At 35.5% G+C, this 25,554-nt stretch overlaps 1 protein-coding gene across 1 annotated transcript in view; it reads right to left on the bottom strand.

Moving 5' to 3' along the window:
- ITFG1 (integrin alpha FG-GAP repeat containing 1) overlaps nt 1-25,554 on the bottom strand; it is a 354,402-nt gene that overhangs the window by 117,295 nt on the left and 211,553 nt on the right. The window contains exons 11-12 of the mRNA XM_047834578.1: nt 10,162-10,312; nt 7,300-7,408 (exon numbers count right to left, since the gene is read on the bottom strand). Of these exons, the coding sequence (XP_047690534.1) occupies nt 7,300-7,408; nt 10,162-10,312 (260 nt within the window). The remainder of the gene's footprint in view (nt 1-7,299; nt 7,409-10,161; nt 10,313-25,554) is intronic.

Raw genomic sequence — 25,554 nt, 5'->3', positions numbered from 1 at the left:
ATATACTAGTAAGTGTCTGACTTAAGGCCAAAAACTAATAATCAAAGGAAAGAGTGGAAGGGCATTCCAAAACAACTAGAAGGTTATTTTTCCCAAATGATTGCTTCAAATTGGTACCTCATTTCAACCATGACCTTTTTGTAAAGTATGTTATTAATATTTATGTTAATATCTCTCATGTAAAGTTACCTTGTTTTCTAAAACTAAAACCTCCTGCACCAACTTGGCTCTCGGTCTGAGCTTGGAGATGTGTGGAGAAAACTTTCTTCAGGATACTGTTAATTAGATGCCAGTGCTATCCAGTGGTCCCCCCATCCCGACTCAGGCTAGGAAGTCACAGGCCACAGATTCTCAAGAGACTTTTAGGTATTTAAACTGTTTACATGGAATTTTTCAAATTATACAAAATTAGAAATATACGAAGGACCCCACTCACACTTCACACAGTTCAGTGGTCAACAACACATAGCCAATTTTGTTAAATCTACCCTCCATTTCCTACTTCCCTGGATTACTTTAAAGAAACACCTCAACCACATCATTCCATTTTCATGTAGTTTGTTTCATTATTTAATTGTTTAAATAAGTTTACTTTTTCCTGAGCAGTACCATCATGTATTCATGTATTCTGTTACGGTATTTGTGGTCTACTCTAAAGATAAAAACTGCAAAGATTTCATCAGGACTAATTGTTTTGTTATTCAACATATATTTCTCCAGGGCCTGATATACATCAGACATTAGTATCAACAGAAGTAAACTATGCACATTTGACTTCATACAGAATAAATATTCTGGCAACTATATTGACTCATAAAAGAAGTGTGTGTTCCTTCATGAGGAGGTGAGCTTTACTGCAAGGCATTCAAGCAGATGCTGGCTGAGGTGTTGCGTTAGGGTGGACTTGGGCAAGATGCCTTCTAAGGCCTTTCCCATATCTAAGATTCTGATTGTTCTGTAATTTCTAAAAATGTAAATAAACAAATACAAAGGAAGGACTGAAGATCCTACATTATATGTATGTATTTTCCACATGGACAATTTCCAAATGATCAATATAAAAAAAAAATGTGAGACCGGTTTTTGCTTCATATGAGAAACTGCCTCCTTTCTTTAGCATTATTATCATTATTATTTTATTATCATTATTATTATTATGAGTAGGGATCTGGATCCCTTATCACTGTAGGAAAATCTTATGCTCTGATTTAACTTTATTTCACTGACAACCTCTGCTTTAGGAAAGAGTCTACAGGCATCAGCAAGGGAAGCAACAGCATCACATGCCCTCAACTAACTCAGATTTGGGAGTATATCACAAAAACTCAATCATATTTTTTCAAGAGCACAAAACAAGTAATTTTTAGTAGAAAAGTAGTTTTAAGGCTTGAATAAAACAACCTGCTGAATGCAAGGGTGAACTTGATTTGTCCTAACCATATACAAATTAATACCCCTTTCACTGGAATTTTTCCTTACTACTCAATGAGTAACATCTATTGTAGAAACCGTTAATTTTCAATCCATACAGACACACAAAAACACTTCAAATTCAGATGAACTAAGCAATAAATCTGTGGTTTTTTGGAAACTTTAAACTTGAGAAAATAGTTTCTTCAAAGTACACTGACAAAACTCAAATCAAGGACACAAATAGTACAGCTATCTCATCACACAGAAAAAAAAAGAGAATTATTACTGTGAGTTTCAATATAAATTTTTGAGACAAATAACATTTATTCTAGGTTGGAATAAAAAGATGATTTTCACAGCATCCCATTAAGGTCATGAGAGAGAACCTCTCTCTTACTCATTGCATGATGTTCTTTCTGTACATTTTTCGTTTATAAGCCTGGGAAATTAAGTATTTCTAGTCACAGAGAATCCTAAAAGATAGGTAGATGTGAGAACTTAAGCCAGGGCAGAGTAACTAGCTCACTAAGATTAAATATTCTCTTTTCAAGAAATGAACTATTGACTAGCTATAGCTCTGACATCAGAGAACAGGTAAAGGTGCAAATATGTCCTTGAAATGGAGTTTCATCTTTTGGTAGAATGCTTCCTAGAGACAGAACATGGGCCTGAGGCATCAGGCATTAGGCCCTAGCACCATTGGGTACTAGGGGGAATACTTTTATTGTCTTAAAAATTTTTTTTCACGTTTATTTATTTTTGAGAGAGAGAGAGAGAGTGAGAGAGCACACTTGAGTGGGGAAGGAGCAGAGAGAGGGAAGACACAGAATTCAAAGCATCTCTAGGCTCTGAGCTGTCAGCACAGAGCCCATCGTAAACCCACAAGCTGTGAGATCATGACCTGAGCCAAAGTTGGACGCTTAACCAACTGAGCCACCCAGTTGTCCCTCTGAGCCACTCAGGTGCCCCAAGAGGGTATACTTTTATGTTATGTTATGTTATGTTATGTTATGTTATGTTAATTTTATTTTTAATATTTTTTAAATTTACATCCAAATTAGTTAGCATATAGTATAACAAGAATCTCAGGAGTAGATTCCTTAATGCCCCTTACCCATTTAGCCCATCCAACATCCCACAACCCCTCCAGTAACCCTCTGCTTGTTCTCCATATTTGTCTCTTATGTTTTGTCCCCCTCCCTATTTTTATATTATTTTTGTTCCCTTTCCTTTATGTTCATCTGTTCTGTGTCTTAAAGTCCTCATATGAGTGAAGTCATATGATATTTGTCTTTCTCTGACTAATTTTGCTTAGCATAATACCCTTTAGTTCATCCACATAGTTGCAAATAGCAAGATTTCATTCTTTTTTATTGCTGAGTAATACTCCATCGTATATATATACAATACATCTTCCTTATCCATTCATCCATCGATGGACATTTGGGCTCTTTCCATACTTTGGCTATTGTTGATAGTGCTGCTATAAACACTGAGGTGCATGTGCCCCTTCAAAACAGCATACCTATATCCCTTGGATAAATAACGGGTAGTGCAATTGCTGGGTCATAGGGTAGTTCTTTAATTTTTTGAGGAACCTCCATACTTTTTTCCAGAGTGGCTGCACCAGTTTGCATTCCCACCAGCAATGCAAAGGAGATCCTCTTTCTCCACATCCTTGCCAACATCTGTTGTTGCCTGAGTTGTTAATGTTAGCCATTCTGACAGGTGTCAGGTGGTATCTCATTGTGGTTTTAATTTGTATTTCACTGATGATGAGTAATGTTGAGCATTTTTTCATGTGCCAGTTGGCCATCTGGATGTCTTCTTTGGAGAAGTGTCTATTCATGCCTTTTGCCCATTTCTTCACTGGATTATTTGTTTTTTGGGTGTGGAGTTTAGTAATTTCTTTATAGATTTTGGATACTAACCCTTTATCTGGTATGTTGTTTGCAAATATCTTCTCCCATTCTTCCGGTTGCCTTTTAGTTTTGCTGCTTGTTTCCTTCTCTGTGCAGAAGCTTTTTAGTTTGATGAGGTCCCAGTAGTTCGTTTTTGCTTTTGTTTCCCTTGCCTCTGGAGATGTGTTGAGTAAGAAGTTGCTGTGGCCAAGATCAAAGAGGTTTTTGCCTGCTTTCTCCTTGAGGATTTTGATGGCTTCCTGTCTTCTGTTTAGGTCTCTCATCCTTTTTGAGTTTATTTTTGTGTATGGTGTAAGAAAGTGGTCCAGGTTCATTCTTCTGCATGTTGCTGTCCAGTTTTCCCAGCACCACTTCTGAAGAGAGAGTCTTTACTCCATTTGGATATTCTTTCCTGCTTTGTCAAAGATTAGTTGACCGTAAGTTTGTGGGTCCATTTCTGGGTTCTCTATTCTGTTCCATTGATCTGAATGTCTGTTTTTGTGCCAAGAGGGAATACTTTTAAATTAAGATAGCCAGGGACGTCTGGGTGGCTCAGATGTCCAACTCTAAGTTTTGGCTCAGATTATGATCTCATGGTTTGTGAGTTCAGGCTCTGCGTCCGGCTCTTCATTGACAATTTGGAGCCTGCTTGGGATTCTCTCTCTCATCCTCTCTCTTCCCCTCCTACATTCGTACTTTCTCTCTCTCAAAAAAAAATTAAAAAAATAATTCAGATAGCCAATTCATGCCTTGAAAAGTAGCTGGACAATTGTTTAACATAAATTTCCTAAATGCCTCCTATAAGCCAGGCCCTGTGTAAGGCACTGGGGAATCAAAGACAAATAAGACACAGATACTACTTTCAAGTCGTTTCGACTACCATAGCATACTATGAGAAAAAGATGGTAAGCAAGTGACCTAAATAAATTTAGATTTCAGAGTGCTTCTCAAATAGCCTGGAATAGATGGGAGTTGGGGGTGGAGAGGAGATTATGTTATATTAAAATAAATGGGGGGGCGCCTGGGTGGCTCAGTCGGTTAAGCGTCCGACTTCAGCTTGGGTCACGATCTTGCGGTCCGCGAGTTCAAGCCCCGCGTCGGGCTCTGGGCTGATGGCTCAGAGCCTGGAGCCTGCTTCTGATTCTGTGTCTCCCTCTCTCTGACCCTCCCCCGTTCATGCTCTGTCTCTCTCTGTCTCAAAAATAAATAAACGTTAAAAAAATTAAAAAAAATAAAATAAATGGGGACTAGGAGTATGCTGTCATTGACAAATGATAATCTAGGGCACAGAACAGATATTTTAAGATGTATGCTTTTGTTGAATCTCCCCTTGGCAACCAGAGTCTGCATTAGTTGATGGCTGTACTAGACTTAGTTATGTATCTGTAGGGGACCAAACTCTAAACTCTTACTTTAACAGTGCTTGTTTCAATTTAATTGATTGAAAACGAGTTATTCTAATTACATATACATTTAGTGTCAGCAAAAATTTTAAGGATTCCTTGCCTTTTTATCTAGAGGATTAAAGTTGAAGGAAAATCGCTGAAAAAAAACACTTTAAACTATGTAAATTAATAACATGACAACATACAACATAATTTAAATTTTTTTAGCTCTAAGATAGCCAAATAATATTCCCTTCAAAATGGCAAATGAGAGCATACAGTCACATGGATAAAAAGTATAGAAATGGGTAGACTCATATATCCATATTCTGAGACTGCAGTAGTAATGAAGACGGGAGTCACTCTTAGTTCATTCAAATAAGAATGAATTTGCTGATTAAAAAGGAAAATTATATTTTCTGTCATTTTCATTTCTCAAATTTCCCAATATTCATTCATTATTCTGTTGCTTTTCTGTGTTCAGCTACTTATGCCCATTTTAAAACTGTAATAAATATTCATATGAAGTATGTGTCACTTCATTAACAAATGACTGCTCTTGATGGCTATCTTAGTGTTGACTATAATAGTAACACAAAAACAGTAATTTCCAATAGCAATTCATGATAAAACTCTCAGAAAACTAGAAATAGGGTAAACTTCCTTAACACAATAGAGAGCATCTATAAAACCCAATAGCTAATAATATCATAATTAATGGTGAAAGAAGGAATGCTTTCCCCCAAGATCAGAAGCAAGGCAAGGATGTCCACTCCCACCAATCTTTTCAACATAGTAATGGAAATTTTAGCCGGGAAAAGAAAAACAAAAAAGGCATAGATTGGAAAGAATAAATAGAACTGTCTCTCTCTGGGGTGCCTGGATGGCTCAGTTGGCTAAGCATCCAACTTTGGCTCACATGATGATCTTGTGGTTTATGAGTTTGAGCCCCAGGTTAGGCTCTGTGCTGACAGCTCAGAGCCTGGAGCCTGCATCCAATTCTGTGTTTCCCTCTCTCTGCCCCTCCCCTGCTTGCATCTGTCTCTCTGTCTCAAAAAATAAACACTAAAAAAAAAAAAAAAAAAAAAAAAGACTCTCTTTGTAGATAATATAATTGTCTATGTAGAAAATCCTATTGAATCTTAAAAAAACCTCCTAGAGTCAATAAAGAAGTTGAGCAAGATTGCAGTATACAAGATTAACACACAAAAAAATCAATTGTATTTCTAATCACTAAAAACAAACATGTGGAAACCAAACTTAAAAACACAACATTTATAATCACCCAAAAAATGTAAAAGATCTCTGGTGAACATACGTGTCAGCTGGAGGAGATGGTTAGCATGGTTGGGAATGGGTAACAATGAACAAATAAATAAATATAAAGAGGAAAGTGGGAGCCGGGTTTCTCACTGCTAGAGAAGATATATACAGACAGAAAAGATTAGAAAGAAGTCTCGACATGCTGTGTGGGATCAGAAATGGAAGTAATGGCATAAGTTCATGGTTTTATAGTAAGTGAAGGTGATGTATACACATATATACATACACACATATAGTTATAGATATGTATATTTGTGTGTTGAGTATATAAAGCCATATCTGTATTTCCTGCTCTGTCCATTGAGAGAAGCTAGAAGAAATGACAACTCAGAAACAACCAGCACACTGAAAATTTAGAACATGGCTTTTAAATACCATCTTTTACAAAAGGAAATGGGGATCCTTGGGGAGAGAGAAGATTCTAGACTTAGGGCAAGGGAAGAATAAGATGAGTCTGGAATATCTGTCTATCCCAGAGAACATGTGAAATAGATACAGGAGCCAGCCTGAAGGAGCTCCTACTGCTTCTACTGGGAATACTTTGAACATTAAAGGAAATGATTTTATTTATTGAATGTAATATGAATACATAGATCTATACTGATAAATGCATGCGAGAGAAGCAAAAGATCTTCCTTATAGTAGAATGCCAAGTATAAATGTGGAAAGAATGTTGGAAATAGAGAATTACTCTTTGACAACTATCTTAGAGAAGGTAATCACAAAGAGGGAAAAGAGTGAATTTAAGGTGGAGAGTCCTGGTGGTCACTAAGATGATCAGAAGCTCAAGGTAAACATTTTGGTGGTGAGATAGACCAACATCATGTGCTTCCTGATATAATGCACTGAGAAATGCACAGCACTGGTTATGCAATTCTATGCAGTGGAATTTCTGCAAAGAATGTATGACCTGAGTGGAAAGAGAAGAAACAGGGTTATGGTACAGAAGAAGGCCTATATTCTTTAAAACTGATAAGGACCTAAAAAAGGAATTATTCCATATTGAAGAAGTCTGCAAAGATGTGACAATTAAAGAGGAATTCCTTTATAGAATCCTGAAACAGAAAAAAAAATCATTGTTAGGACAACTGGAAAAATTTGAAGAGTCTGTGTATAGGATGGTAGTGTTGTAATAAAGTTGATTTCCTGATTTGGAGAGTTGTATGTGTAACACACATAGGGGTGTGTCCTTATTCTTTGGAAAATTTGAGTTGACAAACAGAATACAAAAATAAATGTTAATAATTAATAATAAAACATATGAAACAAATACTCACCAATGACTTTAACAAAATAAGCATCTGCTTCAAAGTTATTTTTTAGTGTATGGATGGAAAAATCATTCTTTGTATATCCTTTACTTAGTACTATAATGTCCAAGATTCCCTGGAAAAAACATAAACAAAAGTCATAAGAACAAACCAGCAGACTGAAAAACTAATGAAAATACATGCATGTTTATCATGTAAGTTTAAACTTTATTTATTCAACTTGCTGTTTAAAATAAAAATATTATTAAAAGTATAAAACCTTAGAGAGGGGCAAACCAAGAAACATACTCTTAACTATAGAGAACAAACTGATGGTTACCAGAGGGGAGGTTGGTGGGGTAATGGGGGAAATAGGTGATGGGGATTAAGGAGGGCACTTGTGATGAGCACCAGGTGATATATGGAAGTGCTGAATTACTATAGGGTACATTTGAAATTAATATTATACTCTTTGTTAACTAACTGGAATTTAAATAAAAACTTAAAAAAAGAAAGACCTTGGCACAATACCCTCCAGTTCAATCCACATTGTTGCTAATGGCAAGATTTCATTCCTTCTCATTGCCAAGTAGTATTCCATTGTATATATAAACCACATCTTCTTTATCCATTCATCAGTTGATGGGCATTTGTGTTCTTTCCATATTTGGCTTTTGCTCATTAGGGTCCATGTGCCCCTATGAATCAGTACTCCTGTATTCTTTAGATAAATTCCTAGTAGTGCTATTGCTGGGTTGTAGGGTAATTCTATTTTTAATATTTTGAGGAACCTTCACACTGTTTTCCAGAGTGGCTGCACCAGTTTGCTTTCCCACCAAGAGTGCAAGAGGGTTCCCGTTCCTCGACATCCTTGCCAGCATCTGTTTTTTCCTGAGTTGTTAATTTTAGCCACTCTGACCAGTGTGAGGTGATATCTCGATGTGGTTAAGTAAAATAAGTCAGTCAGAGAAAGCCAGATAACATCTGTTTTCACTCATATGCAGAATTTGAGAAATGTAACAGAAGACCATGGAGGAAGGGAAGGGGAAAAAACTAGTTTCAAACAGAGAGGAAGGCAAACCATAAGAGACTCTTAAATACAGAGAACAAACTGAGGGTTGATTGGTAGGGGGTAGGGGTAGGGGAGAGGGGAAAATGGGTGATGGGCATTTAGGAGGACACTTGTTGGGATGAGCACTTGGTGTCGTATGTAAGTGATGAATCATGGGACTCTACTCCCAAAGCCAAGAGCACATTGTTTACACTGTATGCTAGCTAACTTGACAATAAATTATAAAAAATAAAAAAATAAAAAATCCCCGTGTTAAAAAAACCAAAACAAAACCTTGGAAATAGTAAAATATAAACAAAATGAAAAAAATCTGTAATTTTAATCCCTGGAGATAGCTGTTAACATTTTAGTAAATTTCTTTCTAGTCATATTTGCATGAATTTTTAAAGGCCTATGAAACGGAAGGCCAAATTGTTTTCAACCGTCAGAGAAAGAGAGCACCTTTTTAACTGTCCTGGTAACCACGGCATATTAACATTACTTTTCTGTAAAAAAGAGGGAGGCTTTGCTGATTATACTGGGGGGAAAAGGTGTGCTCATTTAAATTCCATTTCACTATTATTTATTTATTTATTTAACTTTTTCTGAGTATATCTGACACACAATGTTACATTAGTTTCAGGGGTACAACACAGTGACTCAGCCACTGTACACCTTATGTTATGCTTGCCACAAGTGCAGTTCATTCCACTGATTCTTAATCAAACTGATCATTTATCATATTTTTTCATATGCTAGCCACATACGTTTTTTCTGTAAATTCACTATGTTCTGTTTTTCCAGTGGGAGTTTTTGGTGACTTGTATCAGTTTGCATAAACCCTTCTTATATTAATATTAGTTATTTGAGTCTTTCATAAATATTTTTTCCCCAGATTTAAAAACAATTTAAATTTCATTTATGATGTTTTTTATGTGCAAAAATTAAAAATTTATTTGTAGCCAATTCTCTTGAGTTTTTCCCCCTTATGTAGTTATTTACTTATTTATTTACAAACCAAACTAAACCAAACCAAACCAAACCAAAAATGGGGTTAGGAGACATAAATGTCCTGATGGGCACTGAATTTTTTTTTTTTAATATAATTTATGGTCAAATTGGCTTGCATACAACACCCAGTGCTCATCCCAACAAGTGCCCTCCTCAACGCCCATCACCCATTTTCCCCTCTCCCCACTCCCCCATGTACCCTCAGTTGGTTCTCTGTATTTAAGACTCTCTTAAAAAGACATGGGATGAATTTTTTAAATAATCACATTATTTTACAAGGATATACTGTGATATATTAACTCTGGAATTTAATACATTTGGTATCAGAATTTATTATTTTTCTGCATGGTAAACTGGCTTTTCAAATTAGACTGGAGGAAACCAGTGTCCTGAGGGCCTTTCATTGTCACCTGGCAACTGCAGACAGAATCATAGGAATCCTTGGCAATAGTTCACAAAGTTAAAAGGGAGTAGTACTTCATTCACTCTTCTGTGATTTTGTACAGGTTTAAGACCCTGTCATCTGTTGGCTGTGCTTTTGTCTACTGGTGCATATACACATTTGCCCGTCTCAGAGCATGATTCTCTAGTGGCTTAATCTAAATAGGCACAAAATGAGATAAAGGCGTTTTCATATTTCACTGTACTGATCAGCTAGCGGTGTCGATAAATTTGTTCCCTGTGCCATCTAACATTAAAAGGGGCTTTCTTTAACTCATTAGCTTTCATTATCTCATCTACATTTTCTGGTCAAACATGGTGAAGTGAAAGTGAGATGAAGTGGATGGCAATTAGACTCCAAACATGCAGGAGACTTCTGAACTCACATCTTCATAAATGTCAAAGAAGGTGGCAACCATGGCATCTCTGATTTGATTTAGGTCCATCAGCTCCCAGTATACTTTAAACATACGATGTGCCCCTTCACAGCTTGCATTATTACATGGAACATTCTCCAGTAAAAAGGCCTGCTGATTGCTGTAAGATAAAGGAAAGGCATTTAGTTAATATAACACACCACTGCTGTGTCGCATCAGCTGTGCTGTATGTCCTAGAATCAAAGATATGATAAATGGTATATAGTGAAATGATATGAAAAAAGCTCCACATTTTATTACTTTACTGTGTCATAAAAAACTGAAATTGTTGGCTATACTTTGTGAGCCTTTGACAAAAATCCTGAGGCTAATTGGTTGCAAGCCTCTCTCCTCTTATGTGGAGTTTCCAGGTCCATCCCTCTTTCTTCCCTTGCTAATCCATAGCCATTGACCATGTGGTTCCATTTCTGAGTTCCTGGACACTGCCATTATCCCTTCTGATGTATATAACTCCCCAAATGAATATTTGCATTTTAAATGGAACCACCTGATATCCCCAAGTCTTGTAAAACCCAAAGCAGTGAATCTACAATGATAGAATTTCCACTTCCAGACAGGCAGTAGGGTGGATATTGCTTAGGTCCGTTCAGACAAAAGAAGCACTGTACTTTGTACGGTTATGAAATCTTCCCTTTTATATGTGACTCTATAGGCGAAGTGGTTTTGAGCTTAGATTCTGGAGCCAGATTATGTGGATTCAAATTCTGACTGTCATTTAGCTGTTACTAACCTTGAGTAAATTAGTTAATCTCCTGAAGACTCCTATCCTTATTTGTAAACTGAGCAACGAGTACTTATATTAGGGGTGCCTGGGTGGCTCAGTAGGTTAAGCATCTGACTCTTGGTTTCAGCTCAGGTCATGATCTCATGGTTCATGAGACTGAGCCTCATGTCAGACTCTGCTAATAGCATGAAGCCTGCTTGGGATTCTGTCTTTCTCTCCCTCTCTCTCTGCTGCTCCCCTGCTCACACTCTCTCCCTCTCTCTCAAAAATAAATAAACTTTAAAAGAGTCAAGAATTATAAAAAGAGTTATTATATTATAGGATTGTTATAAAAATAAAATGAAATACTGAATGCAAAATACTTAGAACAATTCTTGTTATCCAGTTAGATCTCAGTGAAAGTGTTTATGTTATCACCATTCTTATTTCTATAGTGCAATACCATGCCATGCAAAAATATTTCCTTTAGAAATAGAAGTAACTTTTGCAGTGTGATTTTATGTGATGGTTCCTATTATAGGCATTTCCCAATGTATATAGTTCTTTACTTCCCTCTACTTATACAAAAAGTAATAGGCTAAAGGTATTAAATTTTACTAGTGCTCAATTTTCTCTAATAGTTATTTTCAATAAAACTAAAAAGATATTTCCTTTTTTCCATATGAAAATACAACTTTGGGTATTAGCCTGAATCTGGACACTTTGGAAAAGAAAAAAAAAATGAGGAAAATTTCTTTCTGTTCAACACAGTAAGGGAACCTATGTACAAAATATTCAATTTGTATACTGTACTAAATATATAATTGACTTCAAATTATTCTAGATAAAAAATTCCAACACAAATAGTTTAGAATAATTCTTTAACAAAGGAAAAAAAACCCTCCCAGGTTGTAACAATTACCTGGAAAGCAATGAGGTGACTTTGCTCAAGACCTAACATATAACAGAAGGAATAATCATTTCTTCTTTGTCTCCTGTGTAGTAAGTGATTTTTAAATTATAATTTGTAATATTCTCCCCAGGTAATTTATCCATCGTACCTTTTCAGCCATGTAATTTTACTAGATATTTCACGGAAATGAAGACTATTCTATTTTGTTATTAAGGGATCATATTAAAACATGAGGACATGTGATAAAGGTAGCATTTCTACAATCTTCTGTAACCAAAGTATCATACTGGTCAACCTTTTGAGTGACTGTGCTGCACTAATTTCCTGTTTCAAAGTGAATGCATGGATTTCATTATTATAACTCTGGCTGCAACTTCAAATACACAACATAATCTACAACATTGTACAATTTAAAATGTCATTTTAATTTTTGTTATGAGTTTGTGAAGAGTATAAATGCCATGTACCATGGTTCTTGTCTCAATGCTAACTACCTTGGTTTTGCAGTATTGAATTTGGGGTCTGTAAAATTTCAGTCCTTTAAAGTTTTACTGAACCTACAGGCACAGTCCAACATCTCACTTTTATAAATAAAATTTCATTTAAGCACAGGAAGGAAAAACCTTGATCCATTTGGGTTTGAAATCTATGAGAAGAAATGATCTTGCTTATTTAGAGTCTGTCTCTTGATCTGTTCTTGTCAATTACAACACATGTATCTTTTTAAAAACTTTTTTCAAAACTATTACAAAGTTATTGCTAAATTCTAGTAACAGAGACATTTAAAAAACAAAATTCTTCCTTTCTAGGGATAACCATTGTTACTAATTTGGTATGCATGTTTCCAAACCTTCTAGGAACGTACAAATATGTAAGTATATATATCCTTAAAAAAACCTATTTAGGTTCTACTATACAGATTCTTTATGCAACTGATTTCTTTATGTCCCATAATACAGCATACACAGGGAGAAAGGGATATAGTCTGAATGAGGACTTCTGATCTATTTTGAAAAGACCCCTCAGAGAAGTTGTACTAGTTTATATCTCCCAGCTACTTCATGGCACTGTAAGAAAATCCATCAAATTGCCTGTTTTTCCACATGTGCATTCTTTCCAATGGCTACTCCACAATATGGCTAAGCCATCATTCATTCATTTTAACACCCTGCTATTGATAAGTAGTCTTCAATTGTTTTCCGTTACAGCATACCACTCATTCACACACCTATAAATATGTTATTCTCCCTTGGGAATTTGTACATAAATTTCCAAATGATAGTTATGTGGTCAAACAATATGCATATTTTAAATATCCATAGGTTAAGTGAAATGATCCTCTAAAAAAATGCACCAATTTGTACTTCTAGTGTATGGGTATATCACTCTTCATATTTTGCCAATGTTAGTGTTATTGCTTCCTATGCTTGCCAGGTGGGTAGCTTAAAAATCTCATTCTCCAGATTATAAGAGAAGCTGAGTATTACTTTCATATATATCAGCTATTTGTGCTTCTTCTGGGAACTGGCACTTTAATATTTTTTTTTTAATTATTGATTTTCAGGACATCTGTCAATGTTAGGGACCCTAACAACTTACCTGTTACTCTGACATCCTTGTTTGTAACGTAAGGGTAAAAACAGTATATTAATTCAAAAGGTTGTTTTAAGGATTAAATTAAAAAGTACAGAATAAATAGTTCAGTGTAGTACCTGGAACACACCACAGCACACATTCAACATATGCTGTTATTATTATTGCTATACGTGCTGTAATTATTACTGATATGTTATAAACGTTTTGCCCCAGCCTTTTATTTTGTTTTAAAAATTTATGGTGTTCTTCACTGAAAGGTTTATAATATTACGGTCATTTATGTCAATATTTTTCTTCATGGCACTGTAAGAAATGTTAAAGTCCATTGTGCAGACGGAAAATGAAACCAGATGAATGTTACATTTATACAAAGCAGTGAAAATGTTAAATATATAGGCAAATAAATATTTTTTTATTATTTAAATCTCTTTAAAGATAACAGATAATTAAACAACACAGTGTGACATGAATGATGTAAGTAGATGTAAAACATGTGAAACAACAGCACCAAGGTCAGAAGGGGAGAAATGAAAATGTGCTATATTGTGTGGTTTTTCAACTGTATGAGAAGTGGTATGATATTGTTTGGAGACAGACTGGGATAAGTTAAAGATACATCCACTAAAATGACAAGATAAAGTTAATAATTTAACAAAAAAGACAAAATGGACTCATAAAAAATGCTCATCTAATTCAAATGAAGGCAGAAAAGGGAAAAGGCAACACTGTTGGTGGGAGTGGAAAATGGTACAGCCGCTATGACAAATGGTATGGAGGCTCCTCGAAAAACTAAACACAGAACTACCATATGATGCAGCAAGCCCACTTACATACTGAAAGGATCTAAAATCAGAAGCTCAAAGAGATATCTGAACTCCCATGTTTGCCACAGCAGTATTTACAGTAGCTAAAATATGGAAACAATCTGAATGTCCATCAGTTGATGAATGGAGAGAATGGGGTGGTGTGTGTGTGTGCTGGAAAATCACTCAGACTTAAAAAAGAAAGAAATCCTGACATTTGAAACAACATGGGTGAACCTGGGGGACATTACACTAAGTGAAATAAGCCAGGCACAGGAAGACAAATACTGTATGATTTCACATGTAGAATCTAAAAACACTGAACTCTTAGAAACAGAAAGCAGCATGGTAGTTGCCAGCAGCCAAGGAGTAGGGGGAAATGGGAGATGTTGGTCAAAGAATATAAATTTTCAGTTATAGGATGATTAAGTTCAGGGGATCTAATGTACAGCATGGTGATGATAGTTAACAGTACTGTACTGTATACTGAAAACTGTTATGAGAGTAAAGCTTTAATGTTCTCACTGTAACAACAAGGATAAGAAAATGGTAATTACCTGAGATGAAGAATGTTAACTAATCTTAATGTAGTAAACATTTTGCAATATACATGTATGTTTATCATCATATTTGCACATCTTAAATTTATACAATGTAATATGTAAACTATATGTCATAAGGCTGGAAAAAAAGAAAAGAGCAATCAGCAACAGTGACATTCAAAAATATTTGGAAGTTAAATGCTACTAAAAATCTATTGGTAAAAGAAGGGATCAAAAGGGAAATTACAAAGTACTTTGAATTGGACAAAAATGAAGACACACATATCAAGATTCGTAGTATGTCACTAAAACAGTATTTAGAGGGAAATTTATAACATTAGATACTTCACTAGGAAAGAAGAAAAGTCTCAAATGAATGACCTCAGTTTCTTTCTTAAGACAGTGGAACTAGAAGAGCAAATGAATAGTGAAATAAGACAGGAAATAATGACACAGAGAAAAGCAATTAAGTAGAAAACAAAAACAGTACAGAAAATCAATGAAACCAAAAGACGGTTTTTTTGTGAAGAATAACTTTGATAAACTTGATAACTTGATAAACCTCCAAATGAAATGGAAGAAGACACAAAATACAACTGTCCTGAATAAGAGAGATAACACCAGTACAGAGTTTACTGGTATTAAAAGATAATAAAGAAATGTCACGAAAAACTTGCACCAATATAATTGACAAATCAGATGATTATCACAAGGGTGAGTACAGTACAATAAGATATTTTGAGAGACAGAGACCATATTCACCTAACTTAAACATTATAGTACATTATAATTCTATTTTATTATTAGTTATTATTGTTAATCGACTATGCTTAATTTACAAATTAAACTTTCTCATAGTTCTATATATATAGGAAAAAATAGTATATATAGGGCTCAGTACTATCAGCAGTTTCAGGTATCCATTGGGGGGTCTTGGAACATACTTCTCATGGAGAAGGGGTGAGAGGTACTGTAATATCAAACAAAATTTGGCAGACTTTTTTTTTTTTGCAAAAATTGAAAAACAGCCTAAAATGCAATAGAAAATGCCAAGGATCTAAAATAGCTAAAATAAGTTTGAAAAAGAGTAAAGTTGGAGGACTTACACTGTCTGAATTTACTACTCATATAAAACAACAGTGAAAGAGCTGTGGTTCTGTTGCAAAGAGGAACATCAGAACAGAATAGAATGAAGAAATATACCCACTGATATACACATGGCCAACTGGCTTTCATCGAAGTACAAAAGCAATTGAGTAGAAAAAGGAATTCTTTCTTCTTTCTTTCTTTTTAGTTTCAAGAGAGAGACAGAGTACGAGTGGGGGAGGGGCACAGAAAGAGGGAGACACAGAATCTGAAGCAGGCTCCAGGTTCCAGAGCGCGACATAGGGCTCGAACCCATGGATCGTGAGATCATGACCTGGGATCATGACCTGAACCGAAGTCGGATGCTTAACCAACTGAGCCACCCAGATGCTCCTCTTCTTTGTTTTCTTTTCTTTTCCTTTCCTTTCTTTCTTTTCTTTTTTTTTGGAATTCTTTTCAATAAATGGTGCTGGAACAGTTTACAAAAAAAGAAACTTGGATCCATACAGAAATATTAACTCAAAATGGATCACAGACCTAAATATAAAATGTAGGACTATAAAAAAATACTACAAGTAGGCACACGAGAAAATCTTTGTGACTGAGTTAGGTAAAGATTTCTTTCTTAGATATGATACTAAAAACCAGAGCCCATGTATGAATTTTTAAAAAGTTAAGCACTTCTTGCCCTTTAAAAGACACTGTTCAGAGAACAAAGGGATAAGCTAGAGATGAAAGAAAATATTTGCAAATAATAGTAATAAAGGATTTGTATACAAAGAGCTTTCAAAACTCAGCTGAGAAAACAAATATCCTGGGGCACCTGTATGGCTTGTTGGTTAAGGGTCCGACTCTTGATTTTGGCTCAGCTCATGATCCTAAGATTGTGGGATTAAGCTCCATGATCAGTGTGGAGCCTGCTTAAGATTCTCTCTCTCCCTCTGCCCCTCTCCCCAGCTCTCATGCATACATTTTTTGTCTATTAGAGAGAGAGAGAGAGAGAGAGAGAGAGAGAGAGAATGAACAAATGTCTCAAATAAAAGGCAAAAGACCTGAACACTTTACCAAAGATCTATGAAAAGCAAATAATTACATGAAAATATGTTAAATAATCATCAGTTATTAGAGGAACTGAAATTAATACTACAAAGAACTACACTACAAACAAAATAGCTGAAATTAAAAAGACTGACCATACCAATGTTGAAAATGTGAACCAAAAAATTAAATGTGCACCTTCCAAAAGACCAAACATTCCATTCCTTGACATTTGCCCAAGACAAATAAAAGCTTGCATGACTTTTATAAGAGTGATCATAGTAGACTATTTTTAACAAACAGACCTGGTAAGAACCCAATGTCCAGCAACATGTAAATGGATATAATAAGCAAATTGTGATATACCTGTACAATGGAATACTCCTCAGCTATAAGCAACAATGAACTAAGATACATGTAACAGCATGGATGAATCTCAATATTATAATGCAGAGTGAGAGAACCCAGACATAAAAGAGCATAAAATCCACGATTTCACTGATACAAAATAGTAGAAAATGCAATCTAATCTACAGAGATGAAAAGAAGATTGGTGGTTGCCTGTGGGATGAGGGAAGGGTAGAAGGAGTGGAAGGGTAGCTTACCAAGGGTTAAAAAGAAACATATGGGTTGTGTATATGTTCTTCATCTTGACTGTAGTATTATTTTCATAGGTGGTATATGTCAAAACTTATCAATGTACACACTTTAAAGACATGCACTTTACTTTGTCAATTAAACCTCAATGAAGCTTTTAAAAAATGTTACTCCTTCATGAGAAAAAACGAAACACAAGCAAGAAAAGAAAAACTAATCTTGGCATCATTCAAATGAAAAACATTTGTGCCTCAAATGATACCATCAAGAAAGTGAAAAGATGATTCACAGGCTGAGAGCCAATTTTTGCAAATCATGTATCTAACAAAATTTGTATGTAGAAGATACAAAGAATTTTTAAAATTTATTTATTTATTTATTTATTTATTTATTTATTTATTTATTTGGAGAGAGAAAGAGAGAGAGAAAGCATGAGTGAGGGAGGGGCAAAGAGAGTAGGATAGAGACAATGCTGAGCAGACTCTGTGCTGTCAGTGCAGAGCCCAGCATAGGGTTTGATACAGTTGGATGCTTAAGTGACTGAGCCACCAGGTGCCCCAAGAATTCTTGTATCTCAATGATACAAAAGCAAATACCTATACTGTAAATGTGGGCAAAGGATCTAAATGGACAATTATTGTCTGGGTGGCTTTGATTTCAGCTCAGGTCATGATCTTATGGTTTGTGAGACTGTGCCTCTTGTAGGTCTCTGGGCTGACAGTGTGGAGCCCAGGTAGGGATTCTTTCTCTCTTCCCTCTCTCACAAAATAAATAAATATTAAAATAAATAAATAAATGGACAACTATCAAAGGAAGATATATACAAACGGCCAAGAAGCACATGAAAAGCTCAAAATCATTAGTCATCAGGAAACTGCAAACCAAATGACATGATATTTCATACTCATTAGGATAGCTATAATAAAAAAGACAAATGCTGGTGAGGCTGTGGAGAAGCTGGAACCCTCATACACAGCTGGGGGAAAAGTAAAATGGTGCTGCTGCTTTGGAAAACATTCTGGTAGTTCCTCAAATGGTTAAACACAGAGCTCCATTCCACTTCCAGGTATGTCTCAAGAGAAATGAAAACATGTCTGCACAAAAACTTATATATGAATGTTGATAGTAGTATTATTCATAATAGCCAAAAAGTAGAGACAACTCATATGTCACATTCACTAGATGAATGAATAAAATGTGGTAAATCCATACAATGGAATATATTCAACAACAGAAAGAAATGAAATACTGGTATGAAAAACATGCTACCGAATGGATGAACCTGGAACCATTATTCCAAGTCAAACAAGCCAGTCATAGAATATCATGTATTATTTGATTGCATTTATATGAAATGACCAGAATAGGTAAAACTAGAGAGAGAGAGAGAGAGAGAGAGAGAGAGAGAGAGAGAGAGAGAAAGAGAGAGAGAGTAGATGAGTGGTTTCCTAGGGCTGGTGAGATTGGAGACTGACTAAGGTACGTGGGGCTTCTTTTCAGGGTAATGAAAATGTTCTAATAGTGATTGTGGTGATGGATACGCAACTCTAAATATACTAAACACTGAATATAGAGGTAATGGGTGAATTGTATAGTGTGTGAATTCTATCTCAATAAAATTTATGTTAATAAAAAAACCCAGAATAGCAGAAAATTTTAACCCATTAAAAAATCCATGGGAAACGTTTAAAAGACATAAACATGTAAAATGCACATATCAAATGCCTTTTCTCTGAATAGGCTGGTATTTGCACATCTAGCATGCAGCCTTTTGAGTCTGGTTTTAATTTCTCTTTCAAGTCTATAAAATTGGTGGTGTTTCTTGATACATTACCACTTGACAAAGTTTGGTTTATTCTAGGTTGTTAATATGCTGTGTGCATCTGTCTTATTTCTCATTAAGAAAGGTAGCTGATGGATCATTTAACTTGAAGTTTGATTTTCTCCCTGGCTGCTCTTAGAGCTTGTGTGTCCACTTTAGTCATTTCTATCTCCAGTGAGTTCTGCTCTTCTAGATTGTCCTTAACTCTCTTCCTCTTAATTCCCCAATTTCATTATCAGCCTAGGCTCATATGGAAGGAAAAGACCTTCAATTTGAGGGTATGTCTATCTTTCTGTGTAAACCTTAAGAAAGGCAGCTTTACACACAGAAGAAATACAAATTAAGAAACACAAATATGTCCATTAGGCATACTCTAAAAATAAAATAATTCTTTTCTTTTTGAATTGCTGCTCTGAAACCATGCTGCCAGCTACTGGTAAATGCAGAATCCTTGGCTACGCTAATATAACAAAGTAAAACTTCCACTTTGAAATACTAAAAATTATTGAAGTCTTTCTGTAATACAGACTTACAACTGGAGATATTCAAAAGAGATGATAAATTTGATATCCAGAACAAAGTTCATGTGGGCTCTGGGTAAAAGCAATACATTTATTCCCCAAACAGCATCTAGGATGTAAGATTCAGTGGGCACAGAAAATGTTTCTTGAATGAAAGGAGGAAGCAAGCACGTTTTTGTAGAGCAAGGCCAACTGAAAGGCAAAACTTAACAGGATATAAAACTTACTGCTAACCGTTCCTGTTAAATTATTGGTTAGAAAAGATTTTGCCATGTTTTAATATATCTTTATTCAAAGATGTACTTTATACTGGCCAACTTGGTAGCCGCTACAGCATTTTCTTTCTAGTTATTATTATATTTAGTTTTTTATTATGAAAAATGAAATATAAAATGTGATCATTTTATTTGTTAGTTGGGTGAGACCAAAAACAGGATATTCAGACTCTAAGAATGAGAAATTCATGGATATAACACAATTTATAAAGTACACATGCAAAAGGAACAAGGATATGTTAGGAAATTATACCAGTTCTGGTTTAGATGTAGGGGAAAGGGAAAGAGGAAATGAGGAAAGAGGGAAATGAAGGACGACCTCCATCCACATTTCTGGTTTGAATAATGTAAGTGATGGCACCACCACCTGAGATAAACAGTACACTATGAACAGGTTTCGGGGAGAGAAGATACTTTCAGGTTTGGGGTGCCATAGGTACAGCTTTCAGGGGAAGATGTATTAGGCACTAATATACACAGGTATAAGGCCTAGATAAAGGGATTTAAAAGTCTTAAGCTTATAAGTGGCATTTAGAATAGCCAAAGTAGGTGATGAACAGGCAGGAGAACAAAGGGCTGAGACTGCAACCCCAAGAAACACCAGTAGTTACAGTGGCCCAGATGAAAAGGGGTTCTCAGAAGAGATGGTATAGGAGCAGTTAGAGAGGGTACAGAGAAGACCAGAAGAATTTTAGGAGTAAATCATCAACAACCAACAGTAGGCAAGAATCTGGTGACATAAAGACTAAGTGCTCACTGGATTTGTCAATTAGAAGTCATTGGGGCTGAATGACATATTTAGTAGAGTGGAGTGGGTTGACACTAAAATGACAGGTGAATCTGAAGTGATTATAGTAGAGATTGTCCAGAGTCACAAATTTTTTTTTTTTTTAAATTCTGGAGAGACTTGCAATTACTTAAAGAATGAAGGAAAGAGGGTGGAATGAGAAGATTTTGAAGACAAAGGATGCAAAGATCCAGAGGATCCAGACGGAATTGAAATGGAGATGGCATCACAGAGGGACAGAGAATCGATGAGGAAACTGTTACAGTAATTCTAGGTAGGGACAAAGTGACTTGATCCAGGGAGGTGGCAGTGATGATGGAAAAGAAAGGTAATTTAACTTTTCTAGGCTAAAATGATAGGGGCCATGATAATATCTTTGTAGTAAACTGGGAATTATGAGCAAGGATTGGATGTAAAGAGAAGGGGAACTATGATTATGGTTGGATATCTACATGACAGACAAGACAAGGTGTGAGATACAGATCTGGGAGTTATTCACTTAGAGGTTAAGATAACTTGTGCTATAAATCTGAATGGAATAGCCCAGGAGAGAAATGCAGTTAAGAAGTGTCAACAGCTGAAAATTCCACCTTGTAGAATGTCCTTGGGGGCAGATAAAGGGTAAAACAAAAAAAACCAAAACCCTGTGATTGAGAGAACATGTCATTCAACATTAGAAATGATTTCTTTGAATATGTGAACTTTAGCTAAATACATCTCATGTGATTTTTTTTTTGAATTATGCTGCATGACAGTGCAAGCATTCAATTACTAAAGATTGGTTAAATCAACCCAATGGAATATTTTACAATTAAAATATTACGGGGGCGCCTGGGTGGCGCAGTCGGTTAAGCGTCCGACTTCAGCCAGGTCACGATCTCGTGGTCCGTGAGTTCGAGCCCCGCGTCGGGCTCTGGGCTGATGGCTCAGAGCCTGGAGCCTGTTTCCGATTCTGTGTCTCCCTCTCTCTCTGCCCCTCCCCCGTTCATGCTCTGTCTCTCTCTGTCCCAAAAATAAATAAACGTAAAAAAAAAAAAATTAAAAAAAAAACAATTAAAATATTACAAAAGTAATTATTATTGACATAAAATTGTTCATAATACATTAAGTGAGAAAACATGTCACAAAACAGTATTAATGGTATGATCTTGTTTTGTAATACAAATGGAACACCATGCACATACTCATACACACACTCGTGAGCACACAGAGACTTAGAGCAGGTTTTGGAAGGATACATACCCAAGATGGATACATACCCAAGATTAATGGTGGTTGTCTCTTGGTAGGCAGGGTTTTAGGCATGTTTTATTTCTTTTGATATGTACTTATATTTCTGTAGTAAGCAGAAAACAGTATTTTCTTATAGTCCCCAGTCATTCTCACATCACCTATTTTAATTCACTGCATAGTCTTAGCACCACTTTATATTTTTCCTATTTTTGATTTGCTTGTTTATTGCCTACCTTTCGCAAATTTCTCTCTCTTATTCACACTTGTATCTTCAGCATCCAAAGTCTGCTTCAATACAATAGGCACTCAATAAATATTTAAGTAAAAGTTTATAAGTAATGCTTTTGTAATAAGAAAAATAAACACTAAAACTTAATTTATTGTTAAGCCTGTTTCTCCTAAGTTTCTCTATTTTAGAAGTGACCAAATAAGTTAGAAACAAAGGAAAATGGTGGAGATGTAGCTTACTTTACCCCCAATAATACTCTGAATCTGAAGACAGTCAAATATTTCTCTGGTCTGCCTACTGAGATACCTGACAAAGCCCAGACTAGCCTTGGATTGTTGCACAAGAAAAGACTGAAAGTGACAAGTTGATATGACTCATTTTTATAAAAAAGTAATCTCAGAACACACAAATCTTGCATCCTCCAGGTAAGCTCCTAGTAATGCTCTACACTTATTTCAATGTCATTGCTTACAGCTATGTGATTCCTCTTTGAGGATGCCGTCAGAAACTGCTGAGTCTTCTGTGATCTTCAGTGATGGTAAATCTTCAATGTGAGCAGTAAATGTGAACTTAGGTATTATTATTAAGGTCAGTAAATAGGTTCGTTAGTATAATATTTGTACAAAATCAAAGTATATATGAAGCAGTGAGACTTATGTAAACCTGACTCTTTAATGGACTTATTTTTATTGAAATATAATTCATACATCATAAAATTCACTATTTTATTTTTTTTTAATTTATTTTTTTTCAACATTTATTTTTGGGACAGAGAGAGACAGAGCATGAACGGGGGAGGGGCAGAGAGAGAGGGAGACACAGAATCGGAAACAGGCTCCAGGCTCCGAGCCATCAGCCAAGAGCCTGACGCGGGGCTCAAACTCACGGACCGCGAGATCGTGACCTGGCTGAAGTCGGACGCTTAACCGACTGCGCCACCTAGGCGCCCCAATAAAATTCACTATTTTAAAGTGTTCAATTTAGTAGTGTAGTATATTCATAAGGTTATACAACCATTGGCATTATCAAATTTGAGATTATTTTCATCATGCTCACATAAAATCCCATACCCATTAGTAGTCACTTCCCATATAGGCAATTATTACAGAAGAATTTTTGAAGTGTTTTAAACATCAGTAAAGAAATGCCTATTCTATGAAGATGGCTTCTTTGGACAACTGATTCATCTGTATGTATTGTTTTTAGATAAGTATCAGTCATATTCATTTGTATTTGGGGATACCAATGAAATTCAATCAAGGAAAACAAACTGTATTGGCACCAGGCATATTTTCTTTTTACATCACATTCTAAAACCAACTGTGAAATGTCCATTAGTTCATGAAAGATAAGAAATCCAAAGTACTTGATTACCTGTGAGACAAAAGAACTAATCAAAGTTCAATTTTATCTTCTTGGGAACAGTCTGATAACATGCTGAGTTAAGATAATTATGTATCTTTAAAAAAGGGCATTGTCCCATCAATGAGAATACATTAAAATAAGATTAAACCAGGACTGTGTATATAATCACCTATTAAACCCTTTATTAAGCAGAGGACAAAACATTTAGGTAATTAACTAAAACTTTGAAAGAAAAAGCAGATGTAACACAATTAGTGCTTCTATAAAACTGAAAACTTTTTCCTAGTCAGGTCTTTCTTGGCCCTGAGTGACCCTAAGTGACCAAACTTAAGATTTAAGTTCATCATCTTAAGTTACTTTTTACCATTACTCAAAAGTAAGATAAAATTCTCTGTTCTTGGGATAATGATGGCTTTAAAACTGCCAGGTAATGGCATACCGATGATAATGAAACTTTATAGAAAATATTAACTATGACTCCCGTGTTAGGCTAATCATGCTAACAAATAATAAGTGGTTGAAAATGTAGATTCTTGAACAACTGTGGAAAAGACCATGAGTTCACTTTATGTTCAATGGGAAAAACCCGAGGAAGTGTATTTAAATACCTCAGTTATGATAAAAAAAGGAGCCTGGATTTGGTCAGTCCATGGTTTCTCCTTTGCCCTTTAGAACTCTATTTCAAAGTCTATAGCATATGAAAAATGACAAATATGTTCTATTCTCACTCTGGTGATCTGCTTGGCTTCTGATGTTCACTTATTCGGAAGGGAGGGAAGGAGTTTCTAAGACCTAAAAACATTTAAAAAGCATTTTAAAAGTTAACATGGGTTTTATATACCAGATTTCTGTTATTTTAATAGTTTCCCTTGCATGGATTCATGTTCCTAAATCTTTTGATGTTATTCTCCTTTGTTTAGTTGACATTAGTTGTCCACTTCCTGAAAGGACTAAGAATGAATACTATACATTCTTGGAATGTGAAAATCTGAGGCCTCTTCTCTGCTATTATATTTCTTAAATTGCTGCTTTTGCATTATAAAGGGCATCTTCTGTGAAATGCCAATCACGAATCTAAACCAAAATGCAAGCAAATATACAAAAATAGATATTTATAAAATATGGTACTTTTTTTTTTTTTTAAATTTTTGGGACAGAGAGAGACAAGCATGAACGGGGGAGGGGCAGAGAGAGAGGGAGACACAGAATCGGAAAAAGGCTCCAGGCTCCGAGCCATCAGCCAAGAGCCTAACGCAGGGCTCGAACTCACGGACCACAAGATCGTGACCTGGCTGAAGTCGGACGCTTAACCGACTGCGCCACCCAGGCGCCCCAATATGGTACCTTTTCATATGATGGAGTTGTACCTTAAACAAGCACAAGTGCTCAAGTCAGTGGAGTGAACATCATTTACATACTGGAGTTGATACACACACACACACACACACACACACACACACACACACACACACACACTTAAGGTCCTAAATTCTACTATATGTATAATGCTTCACAGACTGAGAGATTAATATATATGCTGTTCAATAATTCCAGAAATATAGTAAAAAGGCTAGAGAAATGCATTTTCATATGCATTTTCTATTTCACTTCACAATATATATTATGTGTTAACATGGATTACACAAATCCATATACAAATACACACACATACACATACATACATTTATGGGTGATTTAATGAATTTTCAAGAGTAATTTTGCCTTTTTCAGACTGATTTCCAAGCCTAAATTATGATTCTGCCATAGACCAAAATGCAAATAGTGATCATCTGTGGATGATGTCATTATGGGTGCTTTTAATTTAGTTTTTT

This window comes from Prionailurus viverrinus, chromosome E2, assembly GCF_022837055.1.
Source record: "Prionailurus viverrinus isolate Anna chromosome E2, UM_Priviv_1.0, whole genome shotgun sequence".
NCBI lineage: Eukaryota > Metazoa > Chordata > Mammalia > Carnivora > Felidae > Prionailurus > Prionailurus viverrinus.
This window is presented reverse-complemented; position numbering and strand designations above follow the sequence as displayed.